Raw genomic sequence first — 26,596 nt, forward strand, 5'->3', positions numbered from 1 at the left:
AAAAGCGTCGGCAAACATCTGCCCATTCATTTGAATGGGTCTTACGATGTTCTGTGCCGACGGTCATTTTTGTTACGCGCCGCTGTCAAAACGCGGCGCGTAAAAAAGACGCCCGCGTCAAAGGAGTGCCTGTCACTTCTTCAGACGTAAATGGAGCCATTTTCCATGGACTCCATGGAAAAACAGCTCCAATTACATCCGTAATGGACGCAGCGAAAGATGCCTGCACATGCCATTACGGCTGAAATTACGGTGCTGTTTTCTCCTGAAAAGAGCACCGTAATTTCAGCCATAATGGACGCTGCCGTGTGAGCATACCTTAAGAGTCTGGGTTCTGGCACAATATTGGTCCCCAAAGGTGCAGCAGAAGACAACCCCATTTAGAGCTGACTTTGTAGCCAATCACTTGAAACTAGGGTCTATTTCCTATAGGGATTTTCACCTTAGAAATATACCCTAGTGGTCAGTAATTGGCTCCAAAGTCAACTCCAATTGAGATTGTCTTCTGCAGGACTTTTGAGGGATATGTTGTATTAGGGGCCTATTATTGTATCAAAGCCTGCGCCCACCAGAGGATTCTCAGATATTTGGGTGGGTCTCTCGTCTGGGAGCAGCTAAGGTTAGCCTATCCCCTCTCTTATGAGCTGAGTGAGACAGCTACCTTAGCAAACTAGTGAGGGAAAAATAGATAGAGGGCCATGCCACCATCTTTCCTACAAGAGTTAAGTAGATGTAGGGAACCAGTTGTGTCAAACTCTACTTTCTCATTATAATGGGGTGTGATGACTTAAAATGGCAGGTGGTCCTGTTTACCTGTTTATATATTTGCCATGGGGACTGGACTGTGTATTCTCCAGATTTTTACGTATGGATAAAATAATTGTATATCCCATGTATGTCTTTACGTGATCCCATACATTATTTTAATAATGGTAGGCGTTGTTGCATTTGAGTGTATTTCTGTCTACTCTCATCAGTAGGTGTTACCTGTCGTAGGCACATGTGGTGCTGCTTTTCACTGTTGTATCGACATTGTCCTCAATCAGCCAAACAAATTCCTCGTTGGTCCTGAGGCGAATGTTCTTCCAATACTTTTTGGGGACATAACTACAGCCAGCGTTAAAGTCCCCCATAAAGATAAAGTTCTATAAGGACAAGGACACCAGGATAAATATTTATAATAAGGTCTTGTTCACACAGTGCAGATTTGCGGCAGATTTTGCATGCATTTTTTAAGCAAAAACCCAGAATTGGATTCAGGAGAGCAGATCTATAAGGCCCTCCTCTATATATTTGTTCTGTTTAGGTTCCGTTCCTGGTAGTGGCTTAAAAAATACATAAAAATTTACATAAATTTCTCACTGTGAGAACAAGCAAGTCAGGAAACTGTAAATCATAGGCATCAGTAAATCATTTCAAATCATGACTTTTACAGAATTATTGGAGGAGATGTATCGAAACTCTGGTGCAAAGGAATATTTAAAGAAGTTGACCATGACAACCAATCAGATTCTACCCCTCAATTTTTTGAGACATTTTGGAAGATGTAAGAAGTGACCTGATTGGTTTCCAGGGGCAACTGCTCCACTTTTTCTTTGTACAGGTTTTAGTACATCCCCCTCATTGTTTATTGTTTCATTTAAGGGTCAAAATATAGAAAATATAAGAACTTCTTTAGCCAAAAACAACAAAAATCTTGTGATGGTATCTCTAGCTAGCAAGGGGGAAAATATTCCCCAAAATATAAAAAAAAACAGTTGTTTACCAGCATTTGTCACTATGATCATTTATATTCTACAGAATATCTTGAAATCTCCCTTTCTTTTATCCCATTGTTATTTATGTTTATACCGAAATATACACAAAAATTCCCCCATTCTTTTTGCACACTTCCCTTTTATTAATGGGAAGTTAATGACAAAGTGAAAGCAATGGAGACAAAAACTACCCTTCATCATGTAAAAGTGGACATAAAGTAAGAACTCAGTAAATACAATAAAGGAAAAAAATAGTACAACCCAATGCTGCATATATATTTAATATAAGATCTCTTAAAGGGGTGTTCCTCTGGAACCTGTACTGATCTCTAGAACAGGGCCCACTGACTCCCGTCCTACCTCCTGCCACTGGGCTTCGGCCACTGACTGACGAGGTGGCAGGGTTTTCTGGAAACAGCCGATTGGCTACTATGGGAAACAGATTAACAAAACGCACTTGTCTTTTTCCTGGAAAACCCAGCGGCAGAAGGTAGGACAGGGGTGTCAGGGGGCCACGTTCTAGAGATGGGTTCGGATCCCATAGTTCGAACCCCAATCTATCGGACATTTATGGCCTATCCTGTAGATATGTCATAAATGTCCAAGATGGGAATACCCTTGAAATAAAAATAAAGTGTACCTCCAGTGATCCACCTAAAAAATATTTTAGTATAGGCAACTATACTGTGTAAATCATTGTTTCTAATCTGCTTTTTGAAGTTTATTAGCTTCATTCACTTGCAGGCTGCACAATCCATCCGTTCATTACATAGGAAGAGACTTGACTTAGTGCAGCCCCTTACTTCCTCCCTGCTGGGAGAGAGTGCTAGAGATAATATCTTAGGTTTGCAGCACACACGGCTAAGCTTTGAAGGGAAAGGGTCCACAAGGGGGCCTGCACGTGAGGATCTAAGAGCCAGGGGCGGACATACCGCATGTGCAGCCGGTGCAGCTGCACAAGGGCCCCGCGTGGGAAGGGGGCCCGTTCCTCTGCTGGCCGACTCAGTTCTCAGCTGCGCGATGCTGAGGACTGAGACAGAGGCCCGTGGACCACTGGCGTAGCTATAGGGGTCGCAGCGGTCGCAATTGCGACCGGGCCCCGAAGCCAGGGGGGCCCACGGCCCCCCGCACCACATCAATAAAAAGTTACTATAGTAACTCGGGCCGCGGGCCCCTGTTACTATAGTAACATACTTTACTTACCTTCCTGGTTCCGGATCGCAGCGGAGGTCCTGACGTCAGGCGCTGTGCGCAGCGCATGACGTCACAGCGCTATGCCGCCGCGCACAGCATCGAGACTACAGAACTCCCGCCGCGGCCGAAGAGGAAGGTAAGATAGCCCTGACTGGCGGGGTCCGACTCCTGGGACCCGCCAATCAGCTGTTTTGAAGGGGCCGCAGCACTCGTACGAGAGCTGCTCCCCTTCATTCCTGTCACTTCATTCCGGTCACACTGTGAATCGGTTTCGGCGATTCACAGTGTGGGCGAGTAGTGAAATGAAGGGGAAGCAGCTCTCGTACGAGTGCTGCGGCCCCTTCAAAACAGCTGATTTGCGGGTCCCGGGCGACACATCAGCTATTGATGGCCTATCCTGAGGATAGGCCATCAATGTTTAGGGACTGCACAACCCCTAAGCCTACGATGTAGCAGGCTTAGGGGGCCCATGAGACAGGATCACAGATTGTGTGATGCTGTCTGCTGGGCCCTGTATCTAAGCCAATCACATGGTAGGCTTAGATACATGGCCCATGCGTGATCCTGTCTGCTGGGCCCTGTATCTAAGCCTACCACACTGTAGGTTTAGATACAGGGCCCCAGCACACAGTAATCTTATACTGTATAAGATTACTGTCTGCTGGACCCTGTATCTAAGCCTACCTTGTGGTAGGCTTAGATACAGGGTCCCACAGACAGTATCACACATGGGCCCTGTATCTAAGCCTTAGGGTATGTGCACAGACACTAATTACGTCCGTAAGTGACGGATGTATTTCGGCCGCAAGTACCGGACCGAACACACTGCAGGGAGCCGGGCTCCTAGCGTCGTACTTATGTACGACGCTAGGAGTCCCTGCCTCGCTGTGGGACAACTGTCCTGTACTGTAATCATGTTTTCAGTACCGGACAGTTGTCCGGCAGCGAGGCAGGGACTCCTAGCGTCGTACATAACTATGATGCTAGGAGCCCGGCTCCCTGCAGTGTGTTCGGTCCGGTACTTGCGGCCGAAATACGTCCGTCAATTCCGGACGTAATTAGTGTGTGTGCACATACCCTACCACATGTGTTACTAATCATTTTTTGTGTGTTTTCTTACAGGTTCGGTCGTTGGACTACGGCGGATTCCAGGACTACTTCGATGACAGCTTTTTTTTTTATTAATAAAATGGTTAATGAGGGTTGTGTTTTTTTTTTTTATTTCAATAAAATATTTTTTCTATGTCTTTGTGGTTTTTTTTAAACTATATTACTACCGCCTTAGTAATGGCCGCCGGCTGATTGACAGCATCCATTGCTAAGGCAGGGCTTAGTGTTAGCCGGTGCATAGGCTAACACTAACCCCCTTTATTACCCCGGTACCCACCGCCACCAGGGGTGCTGGGAAGAGCCGGGTACGATCCAGTACCTGACCATCTGTAGTGATGGTCGGCCACTGGGGTGGCCGCAGGCTGGTATTATCAGGAGGGGAAAGGCCAGATACAGTGGCCCTTCCTACCCTGGTGATGCTAGGCTGCTGCTGCTTTATTGTATCTGGCTGGTTATGAAAATGGGGGGGACGCCACGTCATTTAAAAAATAATTGGAAAGAACGATGTCGGGTCCCCCCCAATTTTCATAACCAGCCAGATACAACACAGCAGCAGCAGGCAGCATTACAAGGGTGGGAAGGGCCACTGTTTTTGGCCTTCCCCAGCCTAATACTACCAGCCTGCGGCCACCCCGGTGCCTGCCCGTCACTACAGCTGGTCGGGTACTGGTTTGTACCCGGCTCTTCCCAGTACCCCTGGTGGCGGTGGGTACCGGGGTAATAATGGGGGTTAGTGTAGACTCTGCACCGGCTAACATTAAGCCTCGCCTTAGTAATGGAGGTTGTCAATCAGCCAGCGGCCATTACTAAGGCGGTGATAATAAAGTTTAAAAAGATACAAGCACATAGAAATTTTTTTTATTGAAATAAAAACACAACCCTCATTAACCATTTTATTGAGAATAAAAAAAACGCCGTCATTGAAGTCCTCGTATCCGAAGTCCAACAACCGAACCTGTAAAAAAAACACAAACACACAAAAATAATCAGTAACACATAAAGAAGCAAAATTATTATTCTTACCTTTCCTGGGTCCAGCGCTGGAGCCGCAATGTCAGCGAGCTGGGCCCTGTATCTAATCCTATCATGTGTGATACAGTCTGCTGAGCTGTGTATCTAATCCAATCATGTATGATACTGTGCTGGGCCCTATATCTAATCCGATCATGTGTGATACTGTCTGCTGAGCCACTGTATCTAATCCTATCATGTGTGATACTGTCTGCTGAGCCACTGTATCTAATCCTATAATGTGTGGTACTGTCTGCTGAGCCACTGTATCTAATCCTATCATGTGTGATACTGTCTGCTGAGCCACTGTATCTAATCCTATCATGTGTGGTACTGTCTGCTGAGCCACTGTATCTAATCCTATCATGTGTGGTACTGTCTGCTGAGCCACTGTATCTAATCCTATCATGTGTGATACTGTCTGCTGGGCCACTGTATCTAATCCTATCATGTGTGATACTGTCTGCTGAGCTGTGTATCTAATCCTATCATGTGTGATACTGCCTTCTGAGCCACTGTATCTAATCCTATCATGTGTGATACTGTCTGCTCAGCCACTGTATCTAATCCTATCCATAGTTTATAGGGTCGTAGTGCTATAGATATGCTATGCTGTCTCCTATACACACACTTTTTTTTGGGGCGGACACATATGTATTGGGGCTATTTCCCGGACATTTTAAGCCCTGAGGGTATGTTCACACGGCAGCGTCTGTTACGGCTGAAATTACTGTGCTGTTTTCAGGAGAAAACAGCACCGTAATTTCAGCCGTAATGGCATGTGCAGGCGTCTTTTGCTGCGTCCACTACGGAAGTAATTGAAGCTGGTTTTCCATGGAGTCCATGGAAAACGGCTCCATTTACATCTGAAGAAGTGACAGGCAGTTTTTTACGCGCCGCCTTTCGACAGCGGCGCGTAAAAAAAAATGACCATCGGCACAGAACATCGTAAGACCCATTCAAATGAATGGGCAGATGTTTTCCGACGCTTTTGAGCCGCATTTTCGGATGTAATTCAATGCTAAAACGCCCAAATTACGTCCGTAAATAGTGTGTGTGTGAACCCAGCCTTAGTGACGCCCCGGCTGCTAGTGCTGCATTGTTGGGTCACTTAGGAGACCCAGCGATGCAGCTGAAAGCGGACCGTCGGCCATGAGAAGTTTGCGGGGTGGGGGGGGGGGGGCCCTGGCACATTATCTGCACAGGGGCCTTTTGCAGTCTGTGTCCGCCACTGCTAAGAGCAATGTGAATTTTTTGTTTTTCACTAGAGGTACACTTTAATTTGTATACACAATAGATGGATGTGAACAGTGCATATCAAAGAAAGTAAGGGGCTTCACTGGATTAGGATTTGCACACTTATTATAGATTCGTGTTGTGCTGTTCTGTAATGTGGCGCCCATAGACTGCTATGGGCCAATCCTGAACCCCCTCTGTGCCTCTGACTTTATATAGTCCACAGAGGTTTATAATTGTTGATCGTATTTCAACACATGACCGCTGAGCCCATCAGGAGTGGCGCCGGAGCATCAGCGCTGGATTGCCAGGGGAAAGGATAGGGGAGTTCTGCTTGTTTTGTTAATTCATGTCAGTTGCAGCCATTAGGAAAAAAAATAGGAACCCAGATAACCCCTTTTAAACCCATTTTTATATGTTCAGCGTCCTGGAATGAATGGTGCTTTAACCCCTTTCCCGACATCCGCGGTATATATATACGGCGCACGCCGGGTGAGGGAGTATGGAACGGGCTCACGGGCTGAGCCCGGTCGATAGAACAAGTGTGTTGGCTGTGTGTTACAACTGACACTTCCGGGTAACGAGCGGGATCCCGCTCGAGCACGATCCCGCTTGTTTAACCCATTAAATTCAGCGGTCAATAGCGACCGCGGCATTTCAATGATTAAAAACAGGGGGCGACCCCATGTAACGTTCCAACGGCCACTGCGGCGAGATCGGGGGGTGCCGTTGGTTGGCATGGCAGCCTGGGGGCCTGATGAAAGCCCCCAGGTCTGCCATCTTTGTACACCTCCGGCAGTACTTTGTACTGCCTCCGACAGGGCTTCATGGAAGACGGTTATAATCACGATATACTGCAATACATTAGTATTGCAGTATATCGTGCAGGCGATCGAACGATCGCTGGTTAAAGTCTCCTAGGGGGACAAAGTAAAAAACAGTAAAATAAAGTTTTTTTTAATAAATAAAAAAATAAGACATTCAAAAGACCCCCCTTTTCCCATTTTCCCTCAACCACAATGTAAAAAAAAAAAAAAAAAGCGAACATAACATAAAAGTCTGAACTATTACAATATATCATTATTTAGTCCGCACAGTGAACACAAAAAAATAAAAAACATCTGAATTGCTGTTTTTTGGTCACTTCATCTCCCACAAAAAATGAAATAAAAAGTGATCAAAAAGTCTCATGTACCCCAAATTGGTACCAATATAAAATACGGCTTGCCCCGCAAAAAATAAGCCTTCATACCGCTAAATAGACGGAAAAAGAAAAAAGTTATGGCTCTCAGAATATAACGACAAAACGCAAATTTTATTTTTAACAATCAGTTTTTTCCTTGTAAAAGTAGTAAAACCGAAAGAAAACGATATCAATTTGGTATCGCTGTCATCGTATTGACCCGCAGAATAAAGTTAGTATGCAGTTTTTACCGCACGGTGAACGCCATAAAAACAAAACCCCCCTAAAGATTGAGGCATCGCTGTTTTTTTCCTATTCCACCCCACATATAATTTTTTTCTCGTTTCCCACTACATTGTATGGCACAAGAAATGGTGCTGTGAAAATCTACAACTTGTCCCGCAAAAAACAAGCCCTCATACATACATTTTGGAAGGTGGGGAGGAAAAAACAAAAGTGAAAATCCGAAAAATGGCTGCGGAGGGAAGGGGTTAAAATAAATACTAATAATAATAATAATAATAAAAAACAACAACATACCACTGATCTGATTGATATAGACATATTGTCTTAATACAGGACTATTGTCCCTGACAAACCTCTGTTTTCCATTTCTGTTTCACATCAAGATATACATCATAGAGTTCATCAATTTCACGGACCGCAGCCTCGGGTGTCGTATGCTGAGGAATGATCACAAATTCTTTTGGAAAAAATACAGGACAAATGTATTACAAAAAAGATAAAGCTGTTAGAGGTTTATGTATTGAAGCAACTACCTACATTTAAATAAAACAAGAGTGTACCAGCCTTCAGCTTACAATGTATAGTATAATGCAGAAAAATAATAAGAACTTCTGTACAAGTTTTATCTACATAGAGCAAGTCTCTTCATAAGCTAATAATGAATATTATTTAAAGGGGTTGTTCAGCTTTGGACATGCATATATCATATTGCGGGTCCCCCTAGGATGTTGATTATTAGGGAAGAATTTGCAATCAGCCTAAATTTCTGGGTCTGTATTAGGGTATGTTCACACGGTCTATTTTCTGACGTTTTTTGGGCCGTAAATGCCCGAAAAACACCTCCAAACATCTACCCATTGATTTCAATGGGAAAAACAGCTTTCTGTTCCGATAGGCCGTTTTTTTAACGTAAAAAAACCGCCGCGAAAAAAGTGCAGGTCACTTCTTGGGACATTTTTGGAGCCATTTTTCATTGACTCCATAGATAACAGCTCCAAAAACGTCCGTAAAAAAACAGCGAAAAACGCTGCGAAAATCGCGAATGGCTTAAAAAACTTCTGAAAATTCCCTTGAAAACAGCTCCGTATTTTCACACGTTTTTGAGTTTGCGTTTGAACATACCTATCGACTACAACACCCGAACCACTGCGGTTCAACTGAACTTATATTATTATAGAGCTGTATGGTGATCCAAATTTGGTTCAGTAGAACCACGGGGAGCCCAGGGGTTGTGGTGGTAATATGGACCATAAAATGCAGACGTACCACGGGCCGTGTAAAAGTGGCCATAATAAAATCGCTGACCAACTCCTACATTGTTTTCAACTTTCCAAAATGTTTTATTCCAATATATTACATAAGGATTATAAAAGAAACACAAGAAGAATAACAATACTTGCATGAAAGTATTATAAATAGATCCGGTCTTACCACTTTTATAGGTTTTAAACCAGACAACAAAAGGTTCTCTGGAAAAGGCATCGACATCTCCATCCTGGTGGTCGAGATACTGATAAACGTCTTTCACTACGACCAGCTGCTTCCTGCAATGGATATTACATCAAAGCTTTAATTGTCACCGTACGACCAGATGCGGCCCTCTGTGACTAAAGTCATGTCTACTAGTTACAAAATATTAAATTAACATTGACAACATGGCCGCCTTGTGCCGGTAAACCCACTTACCTATAAATAAATGCATACTGCTCTTTGTAAGTCTTTCGCCCGAGTCTCTGGCTAATGATTAAGCTAAATTCATCCTTCATTTCTGGCTGACTGCAAATAAATAAAAACAATTTCTCAAATACACTTATATCTCTATAATCTCTTGAGATCAAGGAGGATAGTGGAGGAGTCTATGTTAGGGAACAATATCCCTGTAGGAGTCCCTGGGTCTCCAGCTGTGAGTAGTTTGATTTTTACTGTGTTTTTTGCTGTTTCTGAATTTTATATCTTTACTACACAGATGTTGGTGGAGAATAACTAACGGCAGCTGCGGCAATGCCCATCATTCTACAGTCCGCATGTACATCCCCCACTGAAATGCCTGTGTAAGGTCTTGTTCACACAGTGCAGATTTGCCCTGGATTTTCCTGAAAATCCACGACAGACTTGCCTATTGTAGATCCTGACTGTGAACATATCCTGCCATAGTTTTTCTGCCATTCCCTTTATGAACCAGGAAGATCAGGGTTAACACCCAATTTCTCTTATGAAGGAGGAAGATCAGGATTACCACTGCCAAAGGTCCTATCTAAGCAGATGAGTGCTGCAGTGCAAGGCAATGAGTGTAAATGCTGCATCGACTGCTGTATTCTATATAGGGCCTTACGGCCCTATATAGAATACATCTGTAAATTGGGATTATAAGAAGTCGGCATGGATAATTCTTGGATTGTATCCAAAGGGTAAGTATGTCATCCAGAAGCTAGAGATAAAAGGTTGTAGTCAGTGGCGGATTATCATGTGGGCGATTCGGGCCGCCGCCCGGGGCCCGAGGCTCCAAGGGGGCCCATGGCAGCCCGAACCGCACATCGTCCTGTAAACCTTATTCAGCGCGCTAGCGCTGCTAACTGCCGAAGATGGGGAGGAGCAGGGAATTGGCCGGGATCCAGGGGTAGGACACGCCTCCCTGACAGTGCGGCGCCGCCATTGAGTAACAGAACAGCGACGGACGGCTGTTCTGTTACTCCAAAGCTGCAAGAGAAGAGCCGGGCGGTCGGTCACCGGCGCTTAGGTTAGTCGACTTATCCTGCCCAACTGGTTCCCGACCGCTGGCTGTATTTTTACGGCCAGCGGTCAGGGACGGGTCCTTAAAACCCGAGCCATAGACTTTCTACGGCTCGGGTTTTAACTTGCTGCCCACGCGATCGGGCAGCTGAATGTCGGGTCTCCGGCAGTCAGTGACTGCCGGGGACCCTGAGGAGAAGATAGAAGCAGCTTTCGCTGCTTCTGTCTTCTCTGATGTCTTTTTACACAGCGCTCAATGAACGCTGTGTATAGGAATAGAGACAGCAGCAGCGGCGCTGTCTCTATTCCTCCCGGTGATCATGTGACTGGTCACATGATCGCCGGGTGCCGTTAGTGGCAGACTGTTGCTGGCTCTTACTAGACCCAGCACAGCCCTATTAGTGACAATCGTCACTATGAGAGGGCTGATTTCCCCTGTAACTGGGGCTGCTGTACAGTGGAAAAACATGGTGTAAAAGAAAGAAAAAAAATATATAAAGTTCACCAAAGGTCTTTTTTGACTTTTGGGGGACAGACCATAGTAATAAAAAAATAATAAAGTAAAGTGCAAAAAAAATGTAAATAATAAATACACACAAAATACCCACCCACAAAAAAAATGTTCCCCCCCGCCAATCATTGTTGTAACGCTAGCGCTGACCCAATTACCCTAATATAGACATGTAATATATTAAAATTTACGGTAGACAATGACGATCACAAATAAAAGGTCTATTTTAGGGTAAAACTATGTTATTACCCAAAAAAATAGCTGAAACGTAAAAAAGCTTATTTTTTTACTATTATTTTCAAACTTTATGAATAAAAATTCTAATATAGCAAAAAAGGTGTGTATAAAAATGAAACCTGCATTGTCTACAGAAAAAACGTTGCAAAAATCACGTCGGTTTTACTTTTTTTTAATAAAAATGTGTGTTTGGTGCAACTTTGTAATTACGTTTTATTAAAAAATATTTTTGCTTTTTGAGATACAGCTACTTTGTATCCTGTATCCGTCAGGTCAGCAGGACTGACGGGATCAGTGAAATGGGCCCTGCGCTAAATTATAATCTTAGATGTGATAGATTTGAGGTGGATCCTGCGTGTCACTGATCCTGTCAGTCCTGCTGACCTGACGGATACAGGATACAAAGCAGCCGTATCTCAAAAAGTAAAAATATTTTTTAATAAAATTAATCAATCACACTGATACACACACATACTAATATATATATATATATATATATATATATATATATATATATATATATATATATACATATATATATATATATATAATTATAATATAAAGTTTTTAAATGTGTATATAACCTTGTGGCACTATATACAAGGGGGAGCGCTGTGAGGCACTATATACAAGGGGGAGCGCTGTGTGGCACTATATACAAGAGTGAGCGCTGTGAGGTACTATATACAAGGGGGAGCACTGTGTGGTACTATATACAAGGGGGAGCACTGTGTGGTACTATATACAAGGGGGAGCGCTGTGAGGCACTATATACAAGGAGGAGCGCTGTGAGGCACTATATACAAGGGGGAGCGCTGTGTGGCACTATATACAAGGGGGAGCACTGTGAGGCACTATATACAAGGGGGAGCACTGTGTGGCACTATATACAAGGGGGAGCGCTGTGTGGCACTATATACAAGGGGGAGCGCTGTGTGGCACTATATACAAGGGGGGGCTGTGTAGTGCTATCCACAGTGGTATGTGTGTGGCGCTCTTTATAGGGGGGGCTTTTTGGTGCTATTTACAAGAGGGGGAGGGCTGTGTGGCGCTCTCTACAGGGGGGCTGTATGGCACTATCTATAGGGGGCTGTGTGTAGCGCTCTCTACGAGGGGGATGTGTGATATATAGAGGGGGCTGTGTATGGCGATATCTATGGGTGTGTGTGGCACTATGTACAGGGGGCTGTGTGTATGTGGCGTTTTACAGTGTGTGGTATTATATTCAGGCGCGCAGTGTTTGGTGCTATTATATTTAGGGGTACAGTATGTGGCACCATAATAACTTTATTTTCGTTTATAGGTGTGGAAATGTTGGAAAAGTGAGGAGACGTCTGAGTGGCAAATTCTGCAGAAATGAGTCATGGCCGGGAAAAGTCGTCATGAGCGCTGGACCGGATGGAGAAGAAAAGAAGAAAAAAACTACTAGAATCTGAAACGTCGTCACCTGTGAGTCACTAGATTTATAGAGAATCTGTCACCTCTCCTGACATGTTTATTATAGGAAATCCTTGTATTTCACAAAAAGTCTTTCTGCAGTCCAGGACTGATAGACAATTCCCCTTGTCAGGAGGTTGTGTCCCTGCACAGTGTGATACTGTCAGTATGTAGGGACACCGCGCTGTGACAAGGGAAATCGTAACACTGTTAATGCTTGCCCAAAAAGGTAGTGTTAAAAATAGTTACGGCGCGGCAGGGCGGCGGTGAGGAAGGGGGGCCCAAGTTTGGATAACAGCCCAGGGCCCATGGTCTACTTAATCCGCCACTGGTTGTAGTAAATCTTTTGCAATTTTTATCCTGTAGCAATTACACCTTGGATAAATACATATACGTTCTGCAGTCATAGCGCCAGAATTCATTTTTATACTCTACAACATTTTTGCCCGAATGGTTTTGCCATATTTGTTTGTTTATTTTAATCAGATTCTGTAATGTAAAACACTTGACATTTTGTGTTATGTTACTGCTTTTTTATTTTTTTCTTCATAGCTGAGGAAAGTCTTGCCCTGACAAGGAAAGAAAAGTACTGGAGTTTCTACTTGACCCTGAAGGAGAAAACAGCCTAGCTCACTGAGCTATGCTGTTTCCGTAACTCCCGACCATATAACTAGGGAGTGGCCGGGTACAGTGGACAGTGGGGATCATTTTGATTTTTGCTATGGGCAGCAATCTATCATAGAAAGGATCTGAAGAAGGAAAAAAAGAAGAACAAGGCCTTAATGTCTGGTATGGAGGGAGTGTAGTGTGATCATGGTCAGGAGGCTAAGATTAAATTTGACCTTGGCTGTGGGCAGGGCCACCATCAGGAATTTCAGGGCCCCATACAGCTAAATTGTCTGGGCCCCCCTACCGTGGCACCGCCTGTTAACAGTACTCCGTCCAGCACTATAACATGCTCTTTGTGTGATACATAACTAATAACTTTTTATTTGGCTGAAAGATTTTGAAGCCTGCCACCACGACAAGGTAGACTCTTTTGGCAGGGCTCTACTCTACCCTAACCTAAAAATATATAGACGTTATTGCTTTTTCTGCAGATTTAATGAATATAACACTTAAATGGGTTTCCCAGCCCCTAAAAATTGATGCCCTATCCTCAGGATAGGACATCAATAGCTGATGGGTCGGGGTCCAACTACCGGGACCCCCGACGATCAGCTGTTTTGAAGGGAGTGCAGCGCTAGTCCGAGCGCTGCTTCCCCTTCATTTCTACTTGCTCACTGTGAGTCGTCGACACAGATGTAGTGCAATTCAGAGTATTGAAGCCTTCTCACATTCACTTCATTGTGAGAAGGCTGCAATACTGTGAATCGCTGCTACATCCGTGTCGACGATTCACAGTGAGCAAGTAGAAATGAAGGGGAAGCAGCGCTCGGACCGACCCATAAGCTATTGATGGCCTATCGGGAGGATAGGCCATCAATTTTTAGGGACTGGAAAACCCCTTTAAAAGGAACCTTTTAGCACACTCATGCTGCCCTAACAATGGACACAAGCCAGTCCTGAAGCTATGACTTCTCTTATATGACGCAGCAATTTAGAGTAACACATAGTTTAGTTTAATCAGTGCACCTGTCACTATATCATACTGTCCTCAGTTAGGGCAACATTAACAGGCCGACAGGTTCACATAAACAAAATAGAAGATATAGGATTTGTTTTGCTACAATCTTAAAACCCCATCTATGATCAAAAATAGATGCATAAGAGCAAAGGAGAAAAAGGTTGTTAAAACAGTGGCATAGCAATTGCGGTCACAGGGGGGCTGGGTCGATTGGAATGTGCGAGCCCCACTTAAAACCAGATCCTCGTATTTAACGAAGCGTTAGGACGGTGTATGCTGCGTCTTATATAATTTACTAATGCGGACCGGCCGAATGTGGCAGCGGGCCTTGTGTACCAGGCCATGAAGGCAAGAGGAGCGAATAGTGGGGAGTACATTTTTATGTCGGTTCTGAAGTCCATGCTTAAGGTGTACAAGGCTATTCAAAAGTGTGGCGTGTGGCGCAGCACAATGTAGTTACACCCCTGTGTGTAAATATTATTCTAATTCTCTATGTAACCCATTTATTCATTTTACACTTACCTTTGCAGTCTTCTCTTCTCTTCAGCAGGGGGGCATCAAGCTCACAAGTGCTTACCACACACTGAAGCTGAGCCGCTCCCTCTACCCTATCCAGACATAGCAGTTGGCGTCGCTGGGCTTGCTCTTCAGCGCTTTGGACATTTATCAATAATAAATATTATTAAGTGAAAGAAAAAATAAACATATATAAACATTGTAAAGAGCTTCGTCATTAATTCTACAGAGTTTTAAACGTTAGGGTTAATGCTTATGACGTTGAGCGTGACATCAAGATGTGCTAGATTGCAGCATGAGACCGCTGAGCAACGTTAATACACCCCAGCCAGACGCACATTGGAGCTGCTGCTTACTGGTTAAAAAGCAACCATTCAGTCCAAAAAAACAAACAAATTAAAAACTGCAAAATTATTGTTAACTTACCTGCTGGCCTCACTTGCTTCTGGCTCTGCTTCCTCATTCCGGTCCCCGTTTTCCATAATCCAAGATGGCTGCTAATGTCTCAGACTTGCATATAGAAAGCATTGCCTGCCAGTCTGAGACATGCCCTCACCTCCTTCACTGCTCTCAGAAGGACAAGCACCGATGATGTCAGCGCTGTTTCCATCTCTTCTGACACTACTCTTGCTGGGTACCTGACAGGGGTTCCGGCTCCAGCAACATCCTCATTGACAGTGCGTCAGTGGAGGACGGAGGAAGACAGCGCCAGGGTTGGCATGAATCATCTTCTGTATGTAAGTATATAATTTTATGCTTGGAACGGTCTTTTATGTTTTAACGTCTGTGTTTTTTTAAAAGGTTTCCGTGTCTTGGCCTATGTTGGATTGTTGTGGGATCAAATTTTTACCAATAAAAGGGTCAAAGCCGACAGTACGGGGCAGTTTATTTCAATAAAGTGTTTTATATTTTTTTCAACTGTGTAACAGCGCTAGTAATCGAGGTGTCTGACTGACACCTCTCCATTACAATCACTAGGGCTTGGTGTCAATCAGTGATGTGCTATGTCCACCTTTTGCAGAAATTACCCCAGTACCCAACGCACCATCAGGAGCGGCCCAACTAACGTAATGGGCAGCCGCAGGCTGGTGTTTTTAGGATGGGAGGGGACCAATAGCCATGGACCTTCCCATCCGGATAATCAGACTGCAGCTATTGATTTTCTCCAAGATTATATATATATATAGGATAAGATCATAGACCTGCACAAGGCTGGAATGGGCTACAAAACCATAAGTAAGACGCTGGGTGAGAAGGAGACAACTGTTGGTGCAATAGTAAGAAAATGGAAGACATACAAAATGACTGTCAATCGACATCGATCTGGGGCTCCATGCAAAATCTCACCTCGTGGGGTATCCTTGATCCTGGATGAAGGTGAGAGCTCAGCCGAAAACTACACGGGGGGGACTTGTTAATGATCTCAAGGCAGCTGGGACCACAGTCACCAAGAAAACCATTGGTAACACATTACGCCGTAATGGATTAAAATCCTGCAGTGCCCGCAAGGTCCCCCTGCTCAAGAAGGCACATGTACAGGCCCGTCTGAAGTTTGCAAATGAACACCTGGATGATTCTGAGAGTGATTGGGAGAAGGTGCTGTGGTCAGATGAGACTAAAATTGAGCTCTTTGGCATTAACTCAACTCGCCGTGTTTGGAGGAAGAGAAATGCTGCCTATGACCCAAAGAACACCGTCCCCACTGTCAAGCATGGAGGTGGAAACATTATGTTTTGGGGGTGTTTCTCTGCTAAGGGCACAGGACTACTTCACCGCATCAATGGGAGAATGGATGGAGCCATGTACCGTCAAATCCTGAGTGACAACCTCCTTCCCTCCACCAGGACATTAAAAATGGCTCGTGGCTGGGTCTTCCAGCACGACAATGACCCGAAACATACAGCCAAGGCAACAAAGGAGTGGCTCAAAAAGAAGCACATTAAGGTCATGGAGTGGCCAAGCCAGTCTCCAGACCTTAATCCCATCGAAAATTTATGGAGGGAGCTGAAGATCCAAGTTGCCAAGCGACAGCCTCGAAATCTTAATGATTTACAGATGATCTGCAAAGAGGAGTGGGCCAAAATTCCATCTAACATGTGTGCAAACCTCATGATCAACTACAAAAAATGTCTGACTGCTGTGCTTGCCAACAAGGGTTTTGCCACCAAGTATTAAGTCTTTTTTGCCAAAGGGATCAAATACTTATTTCTCTGTGCACAATGCAAATAAATATATATAATTTTGACTATGTGATTTTCTTTTTTTTTTTTTTTTATATATAATCTATCTCTCACTGGTAAAATTAACCTAGCCTAAAAATTCTGGACTGTTCATGTCTTTGACAGTGGGCAAACTTACAAAATCAGCAAGGGATCAAATACTTATTTCCTTCACTGTATGTGTATATATATATATATATATATATATATATATATATATATATATATATATATATATATATATATATATATATATTTGTATTTATAGGATAGTGTAATGCCTTTCTTAAAAAAAAAAGTTAAAAAAATAAGTAAATGATTAAACAAAAAAACATGTGGGGTCCTCCTATTTCTCAATCCAGCCAAGAAAAACCAAGAACCGCAGTCTGAAATTCTCAGGATGGGAGGGTCCATGGCTATTGGTTCCTTCCCATCCTAAAAACACCAGCCTATTGCCGTCCCAGGGGCCACCCATCACATTAGATGGGCCGCTCCTGATATTCCTTGGCTCTTCCCAGTACACCTGGTGCATTGGGTACCGGGGTAATAGATTGGAGGGCTTGGTGTCAGCCAAAAGTGAACATAGCACACCTCTGACTGACGCCAAGCCCTAGTGATTGTAATGGAGAGGTGTCAGTCAGACACCTCGATTACTAGTTCTGTTATACAGTGGAAAAATTTATAAAAAACACTTTATTGAAATAAACTGTGCCCCCTACGGCCGGCTTTGATAATTTTATTGGTAAAAATTCGATCCTACGACGATCTGACGTAGTCCAAGATACTGAAACCTGTAAAAAAAAAAACACAGACGATAAAATATATAAGACAAACATACAATGATATACTTACATATAGAAGATGATTCATGCGAACCCTGGTGTTGTCTTACTCTGTCCTCCACTGACGCGCTGTCAGTGAGGATGTTGCTGCAGCCGGAACCCCTGTCAAGGACCCAGCAGAAGTGTCAGAAGAGATGGACACAGCGCTGACATCATCGGTGCTTGTCCTTCTGAGAGCAGTGAAGGAGGTGAGGGCATGTCTCAGACTGGCAGACAACGCTCTCCACATGCAAGTCTGAAACAGCACCAGCCATCTTGGATCCCGGACAACTGGGACCAGAACGAGGGAACGGAGCGGGAAGCAAGAAAGTCAGGCCAGCAGGTAGGTTAACAATATTTTTACAGTTTAATTATTAATTTTTTTGTGTTTATAAGAACGAGGGTCCCAAACCCCCAGATCCTCCTCACTGCACAGTGAGGCGGACATTGAATTGAGCGGCGGTCAAGCATGCACACTTCCATTTCATTCAAAGTGTATGTGAATGACGGAAACAGCAGAGTACATGCTTGACCGCCGCTCCGTACAAGCTCCGCCTGCATGGGAGTGCAAGTTTTATTTTACTCAAACTGCCCAAAATGTAAGGCTGGGTTCACACCTGCGTTCAGCTTTACGTTATTCTGCTCCATCAGAGGAGCAGAACAATGGAAAAATAAGAAGCCCCTGTTCCATTGCATAACGGACAACACCTGCCGCCAAGAAACCCATTGACTTTAATGGGTTTTGTTGGATTTCTGCTGTGGTGTCCGTGGTTTTAACGAAAACAATAGTGCAACATGCTGCACTATTGTATCTGGTATTCTTGGTCAGATGTGCAACGGAGCCTGCGTTTTAAACGTTTTGCCGCGGGCAAAAAACGCAGCAAAATTTTGGCAAAAAAGTGTGGGCAGGTCAAAATCTGCCTCAAAATTCTCGAAGGAATTTTGAGTCAGATTTTTTCTGCCTGCAAAATACTCTGTGTGAACAGGGCCATACTTAATCAGCACTTTCAGACACTACTTACTGTGTCAGAAGAGCTGCTGGCTCCCACTCCATTCCTCGTTGTCAGGCGATGATTTCTCCACAGGTCTTCCAGGTCCAGTCTTCCAGGTCCAGGAAATGGCGGGGATCGGAGAATGCCCGCCGATGCGCTACAACTTGACTCCTCCCCCTTTCCTTACACAGCTGCGCTCTTACGTTGTGAAGGAGGAGAAGGAGGGGGAGGAGGAAGCCCAGGTGAGTATAATGGAGGGGGGATGTACTCTGCACACAGCCTGGTGTGGTCGTGTGCTGACGGGTGCGAGTGTTTGACGGCCGGGCCCCCATGACAAGAGGCGCAGACAAATTCAGGGTGGAGGGGGGCCCGCAGCTCACAACTTTACTTTGGTGAAAAGAACAGGCCCCATTGCAGGCGCCTGTTTTTTCTACCAAAGGCAAGTCGCAGCAGTTGCCGGGCCCCCCTTTCAATTAGCTTTGTCCGGGCCCCTTACATTAGTACCCCTAGTACTGCCCTGATGGCGGCCCTGGCTATGCGCCCTTCTGTATGTAGAACCTTATCTCCAGGTTTAGTAGTCAGCAAACATTACCTTTGCATTCCTCATTTGCTTTGGATAAAGACAAAAAGAAATGCAAGAAGACTATACATTTAATAAAACGTGAAAACCTACTGCTTTTTTTAACAAATGTCTCTTCCTTCTAATACATTCCCTAGGGAAATATGAGGAATTGGTAGATATGCGCAGGTGTGATTGACAGAACTGTGATTAACTTCACTCCCATATCTATATATATATTTATATATATAAATTAGTTTTCCTATATATACATATATATACACACACACACATACCTGTACACCTATATATATATATATATATATATATATATATATATATATGGAAACAAAAAAAATATATATATATTTATATATATATATATATATATATATATATACAGGAATCCAAAAGTCCAGCATCACAGGCATTGTGTGGGTGCAAGCCCTGAGGAACCGACCAGTGACACAAATATAAAGAATTTCTGACAAGCTTCTATTAAGCCCTGCCAGGGGCAGGCCATTATAGGAGCACAAAAATGGCAGACCTTCTTTAGGCCCCCAGGCTGCCATTGCAACCATCGTCACCCCGCAATTGCATTGCGGGGGGCGATATGAGCTGCTAGAGGGGTTCTTCCCCCTGTTTCTAACTATTTAAATGCTGCAGTCGCTATTTAACGGGTTAAACGAGTGGGTTCGAGCGTGATCCAGCTCGTTACTGTAAAGTGTCGGCTGTAACATACAGCCAACACCCGCTTTGTATGGAGCAGGCTCACTGAGTGAGCCTGCTCCATACTTCCCCTACCCGGCTATGACTTAGCCATACATCAAATGTCGGGAAGGGGTTAAAAATAACAAAAGACTGCGGAAGCAAGAGTATTATGTTTTAGTTTCATCATTCATGGGTGACTTTTAACTTCCCCATCTGTCTCTCAGTTTCTATCTTTATGTCGTCCCTCGACCTTTTACAACTAATTCTCCTACACTTGAAGACGGGCGTTCACTTGATCTGGTCTTCTCCCAGCTCAGTTTCTGACTTATTTACCTTTCTCTCCTGCTCTCTGACCAGAATCTTTTCTCCATTACTATCAAATGTTCTATGTCTCCTCAGGATATACCTACCCATTGCCTCTACCCTGTGCCAGCCACTGCACTGGTTTCCCCTTCACTTTAGGATACAATTTAAACTTATTACTCTCACCCACAAAACTCTACACCAGGGGTCTCAAGCACGCGGCCCACGGGCCGTATGCGGCCCCTGAGGCTGTCATCTGCGGTCCACGGGACACAGAGCCGCTAGTATCGGCTCTGCTCCGGTACTCTGTGAAATCCCTGACATCGCTGTCCATGAATGGACACGCGTTGTCACGGTCTTCCCCAGAGCGGAGTCCCAAGCAGAGGGCTAGCATAGGTTCTGCTCCGGGATTCTGTGGAAATCCCTGACATCGCTGTCCATATATGGACAGTTTTTGTCAGGGTCTTCCCCAGAGCAGAGTCCCGTGCAGAGCGCTAGTATAGGTTCTGCTCTTGGACTCTGTGGAATACCTTGACATCGCTGTCCATATATGGACATTTTTGTCAGGGTCTTCCCCAGAGCGGAGTCTGGGGCAGAGCACTAGCATAGGCTCTGCTCTGGGACTCTGTGGAATTCCCTGACATTGCTGTCCATATATGGACAGTGTGTCAAGGTCTTCCCCAGAGCAGAGTCACGGGCAGAGCGCTAGTATAGGCTCTGCTCCGGGACTCTGTGGAATCCCCTGACATCGCTGTCCATGAATGGACACACGATGTCTGGGGCTTCCCCAGAGCCTGAGTCCCGTGCAGAGCGCTAGTATAGGTTCTGCTCTTGGACTCTGTGGAATACCTTGACATCGCTGTCCATATATGGACAGTTTTGTCAGGGTCTTCCCCAGAGCGGAGTCTGGGGCAGAGCACTAGCATAGGCTCTGCTCTGGGACTCTGTGGAATTCCCTGACATTGCTGTCCATATATGGACAGTGTGTAAAGGTCTTCCCCAGAGCAGAGTCACGGGCAGAGCGCTAGCATAGGCTCTGCTCCGGGACTCTGTGGAATCCCCTGACATCGCTGTCGATGAATGGACATGCGATGTCAGGGTCTTCCCCAGAGCGGAGTCGCAGGCAGAGCGCTAGTATAGGCTCTGCTCCGGGACTCTGTGGAATCCCCTGATATCGCTGTCCATGAATGGACACACGATGTCTGGGGCTTCCCCAGAGCCTGAGTCCCGTGCAGAGCGCTAGTATAGGTTCTGCTCTTGGACTCTGTGGAATACCTTGACATCGCTGTCCATATATGGACAGTTTTGTCAGGGTCTTCCCCAGAGCGGAGTCTGGGGCAGAGCACTAGCATAGGCTGGACAGTGATGTCAGGAGCACAGCTGGAGTCCCAGTAGAAGCGCTAGTAGCACTCTGCCCGGGATTCCAGCTCTGGGGTTGCGCCTGACATCTCTGTCCATATATGAGCTGTGATGTCAGTTGCTTCCCCAGAGTTCCGGAGCAGAGCCTATACTAGTGCTTTGCTCTGGGACACCGGCTCTGGGGTTGCCCCTGACATCACATTCCGGTCCAGGAGGATCCACTGTTGTCACTGTGTATGAACAGGGACATCAGGGGCTCCTCCAGCAGTGGAATCCCTGGCCAAAGCGTTGGCAACGCTCTGGCTGGGGATTCCACTCCTAGAAGGAGCCCCAATGGAGCTATCTATTGGGAGTGTCTGTAGCACTATCTACAAGGGGTGTGTGTGGCATTATCAACAGAGTGCACTGTGGCAGCATCTACAGAGGGCACTGTGACAGCATCTACAGAGGGCACTGTGGCAGCTTCTACAGAGGGCACTGTGGCAGCCTCTACAGAGGGCACTGTGGCAGCATCTACGGAGGGCACTGTGGCAGCATTATCTACAGAGGGCAATGTGGCATTATTTACAGAGGGCACTTTGGCATTATCTACAGAGGGCACTGTGGCAGTATCTACAGAGGGCACTGTGGCAGTATCTACAGAGGGCACTGTGGCCGTATCTACAGAGGGTACTGTGGCAGTATCTACAGAGGGCACTGTGGCAGTATATACAGAAGGCACTGTGGCAGTATCTATAGAGGGCTCTTTGGCACGATCTAAAAAGGGGCTGCCTAATTTTGACATTTGTGTGTCTGCCAAACGCTGTCAACTGAGCTGCTGGACTACATTTAGCAACACTTAAACTGTAAAACTGGATTGTTGAAATAAGCATGTGGAGAAATCTCGCAAATTTCCAGTAAGTTTAAACCTAGCACTATTATTATAATAATGTAGTATTATAGTAATGTAGTATTGTTATAGTAGTTCAAATAACTAATTAATTAACAATAATTTTGTAATGTATCAAATTTGAAAGTAATGCGGCCCGTCAACTTCACATTTACCCGGCCGAGTTTGAGACTCCTGCTCTACACAGTGCTGCATCTTTCTACATCACGTCCCCTATCTCTACCACCCTACCCGTACTCTATATTCTGCCAACAATCTAAGACTAACATCCCCCATAATCCGAACCTCCCACTTCCATGCTGCACCAGTCCTCTGGAATTCGCTATCCCAGACAATCAGATTAATTCACAACATCCACAGTTTTAAGTGTGCCCTAACACATCTTTCATAGATTCCATATATTGACTCCTGTCCTTTTCACACCATTATTTCTCAATACCTGACCCCATCATTTAACAGTATGCCCCACACTCCTTGCACCCCAATGCACTTCTTGTCTGTCATACACGGATACTGGCTGGTGACCGGCTCATGCAGCTTTATGTGTACTACCCCATGTGTATAAAAGATGGCTGGACCATTGTGCAATACAAGCACTTTGTATCTCTTGTGTCACACCTATTTCTTCATAGATTGTAAACTCTTACGAGCAGGGTCCTCTCTCCTCTTGTTTGAATTATTAATAATTTGTTACATAATTTGTTATGTAATGTCTGATTTTATTTGTACATGTTCCCTCCGAATTGTAAAGTGCTGCGGACAATTTTGGTGCTATATAAATAAATATAATGATTATATTAACTTCACTAAAGAAACGGTTACGCTTCTGCAGTTATCCTTTTTGTGATCTGTAATTCATTAAGTCATTCAAAATTGATTTCAAGAGGCCACGGATTCCAACCAACAAGTTAAAACATTATACTGGCACGTCAAACACGAAAAAGACATTAAACAGAGACAGAGATCATCTTATATAGAGAACAAACTGGAAAAGTGAGTCTCCAGATGTATTCTTCTGCATAAATTACTGATAAGTAACCAATGATTACCCATTAAAGAAAGCTATACATTTAGGATTTGACTGGCATAATTTCGCCTTCAAGACAATAATCATAAAAAATAATAATATAATAATAGTTAAGCCGTTCATAATCAATAAAAAAAGGGAGGGAATTTATCAACCTTTCTATGCCATTTTCCTGGTGTACACAGGTTGCAAAAGGGCTCAAAAGTCCTAATTTGCATTGTAAATTGGGACTTTTTAAAAAAAAATGTAAGCCACATTCGCTGCTTTTGTGAAAAGGAGGCGGGGCCACAGCGGCCTGACAAATTTATTATAATTTACGTCAGAAAACTGCAACTGGTGTGGAGTGTAGCAAGATAGAGTCCCATGCCGGGCTACGTATCTTGCCCCCCCCCCCCCCATTAGACTACTCCCTCATTGGACAATTTAAAAAAAAAGTATGCTTACCTCACCGCTCCTATTCTCCTCTCCGGGTCCCCTCGGGCTCCCTCAGCATGTTGCGGCTCATACAAGATCCTGGAGCCAGGACGGTGTATGTGACGCAGCACTGATGACGTTAAGTGTTGGTGTCACATATAAGGCCCTGACGATGCTCAGCATCAGGACCTTGTATGAGCGGCAGCATGAGGGGACTCTGTGGGGAGAAGAGGTGAGGTGAGTAAACTGATTAGAATGGATGGCGCACAGCCAGGTAAAAGATTCAGCACGTTTATTGAGAGGCGTTTGCCTCTTAATAAATGTGTCGCATTTTACTCCAACTTTCTTTATATTAAGACTGGCGTATTAAACGCCAGCCTTAATAAATTCCCCCTAAGGAGTCTGATATGTAGAGTTGTCTTCTTACTCCAAGCACCATATATTCAGCTTCTCAAATTTTCAGGTAATGCTGGAGTTATCCTTTGGTTAATCCACGATAAGACAAAGTTATACGGGACCTTACCTGTTCAGTTTTTCCATTAGCATCTTAATCACTTTGTCCGTGCTGTCTTTGATCTCCATCAATAGCATTATGTCACAGCGAGATACAACCTAATGATAAGAGATTCCAGAAATGGCAACAATTACATTCATTACACTCATCAAGCAATGTTATTCAAGCAAATACATTTATCTTCAATGCTACCCTAGACAATTAGGGTAAAATCTCTTAATTTTGTCCTTAATGCACTTCTGCCCCAATATTCAAAACGTCGTCCTTCCTTAGGCCTCATTCACATCTGCATTGGAGGCTCTATCAGGGGCCTCTGTCACAGATTGGGTAGAAAATATCAGAAACGATAGCGCAGCATGCTGCGCTATGATTTCCGGTAAAACTAAGGACACCCCGACAGAAACCCGACGCAACTCATTTAAGTCAAAGAGTTCTGTCAGTCACCGATGGTGTCAGTCGGGTAAAGGAGTCGGCACTTCAGGTATTTCCGTTGTTCTGCTCATCTGACGGAGCAGAATGGAAAACCGACCGCAGGTGTGAACCCTGCCATATTGCAGAAAACAAAAATGACTGAATTTAATATAAAGAGGGAATTATTGCAATTTACATAATAGCTTATATGTTCTGCCTAGGACCACGTTGCCCAGGCCAGGACTAGTGACGTCACTGTTCCCAGATATGAGATGCTAAGTGTAGGGGTTTTCGCATAGACATCAGACATTTGCATGCCGGTCTCAGACACTGCGAAATTGCACTTCACTTACAATGTTCTAGTCTACCTGTGCTTTTCTATACTTATAAGATAGCTGTCAGACGACAGCTTTCTCCCGACCTCCCGATAAACATGTATGATGTGCCAAGCCGCCAATAAATCCTTACTTCCCCCGACATCTGCCCTCAGGGACAGTCAGGAGACACTCATACATATTAGATTGTTGCAGAGCCAGACGAAATTGGCAGCATAGGGTTACATTGATCTAATGTGTATGGGCAATTTAAAGTTTAACCCCTCCGGGCCATCTGCTGTGCAGGGAACTGCAACACCGCCCCATTTAAGTGAATTACTATGCAAAAAAGAGAATTTGTAAAAAATAAATACTATGAGCGAATTTAATAAGTTAACAAAAATTATGATTTCTCTGGATTTGGGTTGGTGCCAGTAGTAGAAGCATATCTGCATTGCAAGAAGGGAGACTTCTCAAAGTACACGTATATCAGATGTCCCAACATAGCCCATCATCACCCATGCAGTGGGCACTTTTTACCCAGGGTATTTGGCCCCTATGTAAGCTTGGATGAAAGTATTTTTTGTAGATGATCTTACCCTGTAGTACCCATAGCTTGGTGATACAGTATTTGCCTGGATGAAGAGGACTTACCTTTACAATGACATCCATCACTTCTGGCTTGGCACATTTTGACTCTCCAAAAGACTGAATGTTAAAGGAACAAATTCGGAAGGTTGAAGCATTGGTGAAACAGAGAAATGTGAACAGCAGAGCAACAAGCTTCATGGTTCAGGATCAGACAAGATGTGTGTGCAGCTCCCCGTCCCTTCCAAAGTGTGGTGTGAACAGGAACTACAAGTTCCTCTACTTTTATTCATTTAAATCGTAATATGTTTTGATTGGCAGGTCCCATCACTAGGCTGAGATCTCATATTTATATGGAATGATTTATTAACTGATGGGTCTGGAATATATCCTCTAAATAAAGAGACAGAATTTAATATTTATTGGCCATAATGCAATGTAGAAAATGAGCTGTAGGATTGTACAGGAACCTTGTGTCACGATTAAGGAAAGTGGACAATGCTCCTTAAAACGTCCAAAATGCTAAAAATAGATAAATAAAGGAATTAGTACATTATTTATATTATAATATCAGCAAAACAAACATAAAAGACTGGAAATCTATTGCTAGGTCATGTAAGTCCCCTGTTCCTTTGACTGTGGCAGAATTGGTAAACTTGATAAAGTTTGATTATGTTATG

The 26,596-nt window shown here is 44.3% G+C and overlaps 1 protein-coding gene across 3 annotated transcripts in view; it reads right to left on the reverse strand.

Annotated features, from left to right (window-relative positions):
- The window catches only part of DNASE1L3 (deoxyribonuclease 1L3), a 31,852-nt gene extending 5,700 nt beyond the window's left edge, over nt 1–26,152 (reverse strand). Inside the window, exons 1-6 of one of the 3 annotated variants that reach the window (XM_075832380.1) lie at nt 25,983–26,152; nt 24,613–24,701; nt 9,424–9,513; nt 9,169–9,281; nt 8,091–8,194; nt 988–1,145 (exon numbers count right to left, since the gene is read on the reverse strand). In XM_075832380.1, the coding sequence (XP_075688495.1) occupies nt 988–1,145; nt 8,091–8,194; nt 9,169–9,281; nt 9,424–9,513; nt 24,613–24,701; nt 25,983–26,117 (689 nt within the window). In that variant the 5' untranslated portion in view covers nt 26,118–26,152. Of the gene's footprint in view, nt 1–987; nt 1,146–8,090; nt 8,195–9,168; nt 9,282–9,423; nt 9,514–15,221; nt 15,401–24,612; nt 24,702–25,982 lie in introns of those variants that run through there. The other 2 variants (XM_075832381.1, XM_075832382.1) reach the window with 2 other exon arrangements.
- Nucleotides 26,153–26,596: the final 444 nt, after the last annotated feature.

Source organism: Rhinoderma darwinii, chromosome 7 (assembly GCF_050947455.1).
Source record: "Rhinoderma darwinii isolate aRhiDar2 chromosome 7, aRhiDar2.hap1, whole genome shotgun sequence".
Lineage (NCBI taxonomy): Eukaryota > Metazoa > Chordata > Amphibia > Anura > Rhinodermatidae > Rhinoderma > Rhinoderma darwinii.